Consider the following 10,820-nt stretch of genomic DNA (forward strand, 5'->3'; position numbering starts at 1 on the left):
AATCCAAAACTTAGGATGAGGAATTATTTTGATAAGTTATGATGTGTATAAAAGATATATTTTGTAATTTTTAGAAACTTTGTATTAAAACTTTTGTAATAATACTCATATATAATATAACTTATTTAGAAAATTTACTTGTTTATTTTAGTATCTTTTCTATTCATAATTATATAAAAAACTTATTAACATCATTAATTAAATATAATTAATATTTGAAATTTACAAGGGAGTTACATATAACATGTCCATTTTTTTTCTTCACAAAAGCAACAACAAACACAAAAGCGTTGTGGATGTACTTCATGCCTTTGTATCCATGACCAAATTTGTTGGGGGAAATTCCTCTTATACCCTAAATCTTATCCAAGTTTTCAAATCCTTGATGAACTTGTGAAAGACGAGTAAAGCAAACTACACGAGGTACTTTGTCTCCCTAATGTTGTCTCCTTCAATGTTTCTTTTTGGAGCCTTATAAGGAGATCCTTTTATGAAGATTAACGAAGCCAAAAAGAAAGTATTTGTGCGATTTGACTACGAGAATCAAAATGCTCATATTTTTTAAGAAATCATGATGTTATACATATCCAACTCAAGTCACCTTGATTAAACGTTCTTGGTAAATAATTCTAATACTCTTTGTAACCTTAGTGTTAGTGGGTTTTGAGTGATCCTATAGTGTTTGCAACTTTCATATCCTCTCCTTTGTTAAGTCTTGGGAGGCTTGGTTGAAGAATTCTAGTATGTAGAGTACTTAATAGTTGATAAGCCTAAAGAAGTGATAATACTTGGTTGTATTCTTATTTAGCAGTGAATTCCTCCCAAGTAAAAAGAATTTGGATGTGACTCTTAAGGCTCAAAAGTGAACTAATATAATCTCCTTTTGCTCCTTTATTTATACGTTTTTGTTTATTAATCAATGTGGTTAAAAAATGTACTATTAAATGTTTAACCCCACAAGTGAATCCCGATACGGACTGAGATACACAAAATAACATACAAAAAGGAGGTTTATGCGTTTCAAAAATAATTTTATTTGAGTTAGAAGCATTTATAATTTAGTGAGATGATCTATCCCAACAAGAATTTTTATGGACTCCTATTTGAAGCCTTTCTTAAAAAATAAAATAAAATTTAAACTTGTAACCATTAAACACCATTAGTATTGGTTAAGATAATATTAGAGGTAGAGTGTTGGAAAAAAGGTAATAAAGAAGGAGGTGTTTAAACATCTTTGTATTCCCCCCCTAACCGCTGGATACAGTGAAGCTAATTTCGTTAGCTGGATAAGGACACTGACGCCATGCCAATTTTTGTATCATGCCTTTGGTATTTTTGCTCACATCAGCATGGAAACAGAATTTTGTGAAACCACCATCTTTGTAATTTCACTCTCCTTATTTTACTTGCACCTTGCAACCCAACCTATAGTATCACAATATTAGAACTCTCCTTTGTAATTATGTTATTTAATTAATATCACATTAGAACTATCTTAATAATTTTAATGACTAAACGAGCACAATTAAAAATTAGGAAGTAAAATTACATACTAAATATCATTAAGTAAAAAAATTGTAATTTATTTATTTCCCCTTTAATTCAATAGTTTCACATATTTTAAACAATAGAAATATTATTTAATTCTCTCCCTCTCTTAAGATGTGTTTGGACTTTGGAGAGAATGTATGTTGAAGTGAGCAATTGTTTTTGTTCCGGGAAGAGGGCCTTGAAAAGTGAAAAAGGAGTGTCGTTTAGTGACAACAAAGTGTTGGAGTCCACCCACCGAAGCATACACACATTGCAGGAGGCAGGTGAGAGAGTGTGACACGATGCGCATTGGGCACCTTCCTAGTTAAACTGAGTGAGTGAGTGAGTGAGGTCAGAACTCAGAACTCAGAACTCAGAACTGAGTTACCATTAATCCATCGAGTTTAGTATCGGAAAACGTGCCTCTCATATCCATATCCATTTCCAAATGTCCTTCAACCTCTCTCTCATGCTCCATTTCTAACCCAACATCATATGCTTTGTTGGTCTTTCCGACGATGGATTCTGTTCTCTCCATGGACACCAACACTAACGCCTTCCCTCATTCACCGCCGCTACCAGAACCAGACATTTCCTCGACGCTACCCACGCCGCACTCACAACCTTCGATTTTGGTCCCAAAGTCCGAACCCTTCTGGGACGCCGACGACCTCTCCGCCGAACTCGACCTCCTCTCCGAGTTCAACCGCGTCTCCGAGCTTTTCCATTTCGCCTTCGGAGCCACCCACGTTGATTTCCAACCGCCCAATGTTTCATGCCCCGACCCCGACGCCGACGCAATGGTTCCGCCAAACCCTAGCGAGGTGAATTCGGTGCCTGCGGACCCTAATGCGGGTTCCGCCGATGATTTGCGGGCGATTGTGCCGGTGCCTGCGGCGGGGACGGTGGCGGTGGCGGTGGCGAGGCGGGGCAAGAGCCGGAAGAAGGAGCTCGTGAGGGTGTCGAACATGTCTGCGAGGGACGAGGCGCAGTTTCGGGAGATTGTGAGGAGGACGCGCCTGCTGTACGACTCGCTGCGCGTGCTGACGGCGGTGGAGGAGGAGAAGCGAGCGGCGGCGGCGGCGGCGGCGGAGACGCTGGAGGGAGGCGGCAGAGCGCGGCGGCTCCGCGGCGACGCGCGAGCTGCGGCGCTGATGCGGCAGCGTGGGCTGTGGCTGAATCGCGACAAGCGGATTGTGGGGCCAATTCCGGGAATCTTTGTTGGGGATTTGTTCCTTTTTCGAATGGAGTTGTGTGTGGTTGGGTTGCACGGTCAGGTGCAGGCTGGGATTGATTATCTCCCTGGGAACATGAGTGCCACTGGGGAGCCTATAGCCACGAGTGTCATTGTTTCTGGTGGGTATGAGGATGATGCTGATGATGGTGAGGTTATTGTCTACACTGGCCATGGAGGCCAGGGGAAGAATTCTTCCAAGCAGGTTGCTGATCAGAGGTTGGTGTCTGGGAACCTTGCATTGGAGAGGAGTAGGCATTATGGCGTTGAGGTGAGGGTTATTCGCGGGATTAGGTACGAGGGGGGTGTCTCTGGTTCTGGTAAGGTTTATGTGTATGATGGAGTTTATAAGATTGTTGATCATTGGTTTGAGTTTGGCAAGTCTGGTTTTAGAGTTTACAAGTTTAGGCTTTGTAGGATTCCCGGGCAGGCTAAGATGGGTAGTGCTGTTTTGAAGGAGGCTAGGAATATTAGGAGGAGTGGCTTGGATTTTAATCATGTGTTTTGTCTTGCTGCTGATATGTCCAACAGGAAGGAGAATGTTCCGGTTCGGCTTTTTAACGACATAGATGACGACCGGGGTCCTCTTTGTTATGAGTATCTTTCCAGGACTAGTTTTCCGCAGTTTGTGTTTCACCAGAGTGGGAAGGCTACTGGTTGTGATTGTGTGGATGGTTGTGGTGATGGGTGCTTCTGTGCTATGAAAAATGGGGGTGAGTTTCCTTATACTCTTCAGGGGCATCTTGTGAGGGGGAAGCCTTTGATTTTTGAATGTGGCCCTTTCTGCTCTTGCCCTCCTCATTGTCGCAATCGCGTTGCACAGAAGGGGCTGAAAAATAGGTTGGAGGTGTTTAGGTCTCAGCAGACCGCTTGGGGAGTTAGGTCCTTGGATCTTATTCTAGCTGGTGCTTTTATCTGCGAGTTTGCAGGGGTTGTTTTGACTAGGCAGCAAGCGCAGCTCTTGACAATGAATGGTGACTCGTTGATATATCCTAATCGGTTTTCTGAAAGATGGGCAGAATGGGGGGATTTGTCTCAGATTTACCCACAGTATGCGCGACCATCATATCCATCAATTCCTCCTTTGGATTTTTCTCTGGATGTGTCAACAATGAGGAATGCTGCTTGCTATATGAGCCATAGTTCAACTCCAAATGTCTTGGTTCAGTTTGTTCTGTATGATCACAACAATTTGATGTTCCCTCACGTTATGCTATTTGCAATGGAGAACATCCCTCCCATGAGAGAGCTCAGCCTTGACTATGGTGTAGCTGATGAGTGGACAGGCAAGCTCTCTATATGTAACTGAATGGATAATACACTTCTAATGTTGAAGCTGAGTTTTGGGCACAGTAAAATGAGGTAAAGTCTAGTTCTACTATTCAACTCTATTGTTTTCACCATTATCTTCCTTTTGATTGCATCTTACTTTATATCTGGTACTTTGCTGTCTCCAATGCAAGCTCTGTTTACCATATGAGAATTAGTTATACACATAAAAGTGCTGTGATATTTCAAAATTCCAGGTGTACTTTGGACTGGCAATATATTGTACTGAGGTTGATGATTGACTTCTTCTGTTTGAGTATTTTATTGTAGTCTAATTTACAAACAGATCTGTATAATGGTTGCTCTGATATATGAGCCTTTTTGTGTAGTTTGCTCTTGATCTAGCAGATTAAAATTGTTTTCTGGTATATGCTCTCTCCATTTATGTTCACACGTCTTTCGTTGTAGTCTGATTTGCAAAGTGCAAAATGTATATAGGATGTGTTTGATACATGGCTCATCTAATTTCCCAAGTGCGGAGAATGTTACTTGTATGATAATTGGGTATGAAATTTATTTTGGACCAGATGACATGATGTAGCCACAACAATATTGCGGTTGTGGCTGTGTCCACAACCACACCACAATTGCACTGTTTTCAAAAATCATAGGAAGATCTGCGACAGTGTGTGAGACGACCACATTAGGCCACATGTTTCGTGGTCCTCACACAACTAGTTTCTCATTCTTTATTTTGTAGATTTATATGGAGTGATGAAGGTTAGATAATAGTAAAAATGATAATGGGCTGGTAACAAGGGAGAGGTTGAATTTGGGAGGGAAAATAGGAGACATAGAATGTTTAAACTAGTCTTGATGAATTATGTTTGGTGTGAACATAAAATAAATTCATGCCACAATTATCACAATAAGCATTACAGCAGTTGTAATGAATGGAATTGCAATGGCCACAACTGCGACCACAGTTGCGATTGTGATCGCAATTTGGATCCATGCCTCACACTAGAGGCTCATACTTTTGGTGTGAGACTTAGGTCTCATACCTGACAATTGTGCCAGTGTGTAAAAGATGACATCAAGGGCATAGTGGGATGGCCACTATTCTAAATTAGATAATTTATACTATAGACTTATAAATTCTCAAAAAATAAAAAATTACTCAAAATTTATGGCATTTATAATTTATAATTAAGAATTAATAAAAGGTCATAGGTTGAGCTAAACATTCAAGTAAATAACGGTAAAAGTCTAGAAAGTATATATAAGTTTAAAAGGCATTCATATTTCACATTTCATATTTCATATACAATATATAAGATTGTTTTATAGGTTTGAAATTGAAGCCCATAACATATAAGGAAAATATGTTTTTCTGTAATTTAAAAAAAATGGCAGAAGAGGAATAAGTCAAAGGTTATTGTTTGTGATGGGAGGTGTAATATGGGAAAAGTAATGTTGATGGGATGACTAATGTGTCAATGTTACAATTCATGTTTCAAATTAATATATTTAAAGCTCTCTTTCGTAGATAATTAAGATTTCAAATATATAAAGCTACAAGTTTCTAAATATAGCACCACCATGGTTGTGATAGTGGCCGCTACAGCTGCTGTTCGACAATGTGCTGCTATTTAAAAATTTTAGTGAATCATGACTATTCCACACCACTATAGCACTTTATTGACAGTTATGGTAACTAGTCCTTCATATTATATGCAAGTCCTTTATTATCTGATTATTTGACTTTATGGGTCTAGTACATTGGTTTCAGAGGTTTACTGTCGTTTTCTCAGAGTTGTGGTCTCTGGTGCTCTCTGGAGTTACTTATACAAAGGCAAAGTACTTTTCTTTGTTTTAATGGTTGTTTCACTTTTTCCTTTTTTGTTTTGATATCCTGATATTTTATCTAGTAGCCACATGACTACCAATTGATATTTTAATGTCTAATGGGGCGAGTTTAAATTGGATTTCTACTTTGTGTTGGGCATAGTAATATGTTCCAAAATGTATTGTTTTGGTCAATGTTGTTAAAATTGTGATCTAAACCGTAAGACTGTACGATCTTATGATCCTGCTACCTTGTCAAGATCTGTATTTCACCTGAAATCACAAATAGGTAAGATCGTATTTGTTAGTAATCTCACATTGACTAGTGGTAAGATCAAACTAGAGTATATAAGTAGAAAACAATTCTCACTTTACAAACCGGTTTTGTAAAGTTGAGTTAGTTCAAATCTACATTTTAAGTTGGAATTAGCGCTTATTTAGCGATTGTTTCTGGATGTTATTGAATCATCCATAGATATCTAGATCTTTAAAAACTTTATGCTCAAGGTCTCTAATCCTCGACATGAGGGTGATGTCTTAGAAATTTTACATCAACTAGTGGTATGGTTAAAATAGAGTATATAAGTGGAGAATAATCTTCATCTTATAAGGTAGTTTTGGAAGATTGAGTTAGATTGAAACTCCCATTTTAAAGTAGTACAATAGGTAGTCTTTTGAGTTTGTCGGTCTTGATATTGGAGACTTTAGGCTGGGTTGTGCAACCTGGTGTGCATAAACCCATATTTTAAAACCCAATTTTGTGCCCTAAGTTGTCACTTTTGATTCCTAAAACAGACCCCATCTCTCTCTCAAACCCTTCACATTTGTGCCCCAGCCCTTTTGCAGGTCACTGCATTTCATTCTGAACTGTTGTTCATCTATACTATCTTGCACATCTGCCTTCCCATCTCTCTTAACCCTCTCTTTTGCTGTCTTGCTGATTCCCTGCACATCTTCACACACCTTCCCCATCTTTGGTGCTGGTTTAGTGTTTCTGTTTGCTTTGTATCACCAAAAAAATGCTTTTGTTGGGCAAGGTGGTATTGGGGCAGGGTCTGGTGGTTATTTATATGACTGATTGAATTGGTTTGGATGTTATGGTTATGAAATTTCAGTTATAAATTTGCTTAAATGTTGTTATTTATAGGCATTCTTTCCTATTTTCTATGTCCGTATATTTATTTATAATGTATTAGTGTAATTTTTCATTATGATAAGATCTTATAAGCCTACATTTTAAGATCTTGCAACCATCCTCTTGATCTTGACTAGGATCTTAATCTTGACAACATTGGTTTTGATATTCATTTGCAGACTTAACCATGATTTTCTGAAGGTTTCAATCTCACCAAATTTCTTGGAACTGTGGAAGTGCTTTTGTCAAGGTATTGAAAATCACTTGATAATTGTTATATTATCCTGCTTTTGTCTAACCCTTTTTTGCTAGTGCATATCATTTGCTGTGGTGATGAAGAAAAGGATTTGGAGTTCCGTGTGCTTAAATCTTAAACACTTTTTTGTAATTATTCTGTAGTTTGTTGATGTTGGGCTCTTGGGCGAAGCATTTGCTCACCACCTTTTCTATGCAATAGCTCGGATTCAGTAAATTTTCTGTTGTCATTGTATATAATGTAAGTCAACAGCTTGTACAGGGATGATGTCAGTGGCTAGCAATGATGGGTAAATTGCAGCATTTTAATTGGTTTAGAAGCAAATGAATAGAGTAGTTTTTTTTCCTACAGAATTTGCCGCAAATATCTAACTTTTTTTTTTTGGACACTGGCAGGTCAGTTTTATTGACTTAGATAGCCTCAGAGCGTCCTAACATACTTGATATTAGCATGAAGTTGGTTTTAGCATGAAAGATTTGGGTATTATTGCCAATGTGTTCTTATGGTCATTGTATGGTAAAAATTAAGGATGAGAATAGGTTGAGTCTTATAGAGAAATTTATGATTTGACTTATTTAATAAAAATGATAAGTTTAGATTTTTAAGAAAACATTTATTTTAAAAGAATGGATTTAGACTTGTATAAAAAAAACTGTTAAGCATGATAGATTAGTTTATTTATCTATATAATAAAATTATATATATATATATATATATATTACATTATTAACAATATAATTAAATAAATTTGTAATATAAAAAATAAAATTAATATTTTCAACATTTTTACTAAATTAAATGTTTTACATTATTTTTTTTTATAAAATCAAGAAATAAAAAATAAATATAGTGGCATTTTTGTCTTTTCTTTTCTTCCATCTCTAATGTTGTTTATTTAAAATCTCAAATGTGCATAAGAGAATATTAGTGTACATATTCTTTTTACATTAATTTTTTATTTATACAAATTTTAATAATAATATGATGGATTATTCTTTTATCATGAGAATTGGAAAAAGACTTGTTGATTTATTTAAAATTAAATTAATTGGTCTATTTAAAATTGTTAGTGTAAAATAGGTTTTAAATAGACAGATAGGGTAAATTAGGCTTTAAAAAAAATGGATAGATAATAATTTAAACTTTAATTTTATAGATTATGTTTAGTTTGCATATTTAAAGTCTGACATGTTAAATTTTCATTCCTAATGAAAACTTATCAATTCTATGCATTTGCTTACGAAGAAAAAAAGGCTTAAAATGAATAAGTCATAGATCAGTTTTTTTTTGTTTTTTTTTTATAAGAAAAATATTGTTGAAGGACAACCAAACAAATGCATGAGAGGATGTCATTCATTCATGGCTAGTAGTTGAATATTCAGTGACCAGTCCTTATTTGTGACATGATGCCTTAACTGAAATTTTAACTATCTTCGACTTTCAAATTGAAAATTGCAATCAGTTATTAAAATTAGAAGTCCAGAAAGGGATGATTATTTTTTCCTCTAATTTTTGTAGTCTTTCCAATCCTTTAGGGAGGGGGGTATATGTGGTGCGATCTTACAAAATGTGTAAGTAGACAAGGATAAATTGCACAAATTAAATTTTTTTTGTTATATAGAATTGGATTCTAAAAAACAATAAAAAAATCTAAGAGTCAGATGAAGTACAACTTTAAGGACAAAAGAGGTGCTCTCTAGCTCTTCGAACAAAATTTAGAGTATGAATTTTATTTTTATTTTTCATATGCATATGTTGGAAAAGAGCTTGATATAGAAGTTCTGGTGTGACAAAATGTTACAAAATGAGTTAGTTATTCATTTGGAAGATACTGCATAAGTGTTTATTTAAAATGGTAAGTGTTATTGGAATGAAATTGTATAAGTACTTTTCTTTGACAAAATCACTAAAAAGGGTATATTTTTAAAATTATTTAATTTATATACGTGAATACTAAAACAATATGTATTCCTTCTTTCTAAAGAATGTTTAGGAATACTATAGATGATTTTTTTTTTTACTTTAAAGTATTACTTGAAATTATTTTCTCTCAACATTTGTTTTATATTTTTTCAGGAAAATAATATTCTAATTGTGTTTCGTAATGAGAAAATAATTGAAGGGAAATAAAAAGAAAGAGAAGTGAAAGAAGTGTGAAAAATGCAGAAAAGTAAATAAACAATAAAGTAAAAAAACTTTTTAGAAAAAAATAGAAGAGAAATAGAGTGAAAACTAATTCTTAAAAAAATAGTTTTATTTAAAAATAATAAATTTAAATGATTTATTATTATAATTTTATTTTATTTTAAAAATATCTATAACTAAAAAATTATTTACATTATCATTATTTATTATTATAATAAAAAATAAATTATTTATTATTTTATTTTTAGTGTGTGTGCACGGACGTATGTGTGCATGTGTATGCAAATGTGCGTGTGTTTATTATTATAATAATAAAATTATTTTATTTATTATTATTATAAAGTTATTTTATTTTAAAAATATCTATAACCTAAAAATTATTTATATTATCATTATTTATTTATTTATTGTTATTATTATTCTAAAATAAATTATTTATTATTTTATTTCTAGTGTGTATGTGCGTGTGCTTATGTGACATATATTGTCAAATTAGTGAAATGACATATTTTAATAATTTTTATAAAATATAAATTAAATTGAACCAATTGTTGTATTTAATGTTACAATTTCAAATGATTTAAACTCTTTTGTGTATACTATCTAACAATGAATATTTACATGTATGTTGAATAGGTGATGAACTACCAAATTATTTTAGAATTATATGCAATTCTATATACTTGATAAAATCAATAATATCATCAAATACAATAGTTAGATTGATTAAATTTGTATTTTATAAAAAATTATTAAAGGTGTCATTTCACTAATTACAAAAAAAAGATAGACACTAAAAAGGCAGAAGGGGGGGGGGGGGGGGAGGGAGGAGGGGAGAGAGGGTTTTAAATAGTTTCTATAAAAAATTCGCATTTTTTGAGTAGTGAAGCAGTAATGCTAATAGTAAAAAGTGCAGGAGAAAAGGCAAATGAAACACACAATAATTTTTATACCGATTCGTTTCAACTACTAAAACTACGTTTATTTCTTAATCCATTTAGAATAAGTTTCACTATTTTTATTGACTTTCTTTGTGATTTTAGAGATTTGTTTGTCCTTGTTTCTTATGCATAACATGACTTTATTCACTTTAACATATTTGTGAATTTCAATGAGCTTTTTTTGTTCGATCTATTAAGGAATCAATTAGTAATACATCAATTAGTCATTAATCATTATAGATGACATGCATTTTAGACTTTATGAGGTAAAATTGTATGCTTCATCTAATTTGTATTTTTTAAAACTCTTTCCTTTTAGAAAAATGTTCTATTTGTTATCATTACATATGTCTCTCTTCTTTCTTGAGCTTCAAATATTCTTACATAGCAACTTTGGAGAAGATGATTGTTGCAACATTTTGAGTCTAACTTACAAGTTTGTTTCGTCTATCTTCAACATCT

The 10,820-nt window shown here is 34.0% G+C and overlaps 1 protein-coding gene across 4 annotated transcripts; it reads left to right on the top strand.

Annotated features, from left to right (window-relative positions):
* The first annotated feature begins 1,686 nt into the window (after positions 1-1,686).
* On the top strand, positions 1,687-7,765 carry LOC109810820 (histone-lysine N-methyltransferase family member SUVH2). Of its 4 annotated transcripts, none has more exons than XM_083075033.1 (3): positions 1,687-4,126; positions 7,196-7,561; positions 7,668-7,765. In XM_083075033.1, exon 1 carries the CDS (start codon positions 2,049-2,051, stop codon positions 4,071-4,073), a length of 2,025 nt encoding a protein of 674 aa, XP_082931159.1. In that variant the 5' UTR covers positions 1,687-2,048; the 3' UTR covers positions 4,074-4,126; positions 7,196-7,561; positions 7,668-7,765. The 4 variants fall into 4 exon arrangements, with proteins under 4 accessions (XP_082931159.1, XP_082931161.1, XP_020229978.2 ...); XM_083075035.1 differs by having other exon boundaries at positions 7,196-7,266; XM_020374389.3 differs by lacking the exon at positions 7,668-7,765 and having other exon boundaries at positions 7,196-7,266; positions 7,416-7,625.
* The last annotated feature ends 3,055 nt before the right edge of the window (positions 7,766-10,820 follow it).

The sequence above is a fragment of the Cajanus cajan genome, chromosome 5 (assembly GCF_000230855.2).
Source record: "Cajanus cajan strain Asha chromosome 5, NIPB_CcT2T_4, whole genome shotgun sequence".
NCBI lineage: Eukaryota > Viridiplantae > Streptophyta > Magnoliopsida > Fabales > Fabaceae > Cajanus > Cajanus cajan.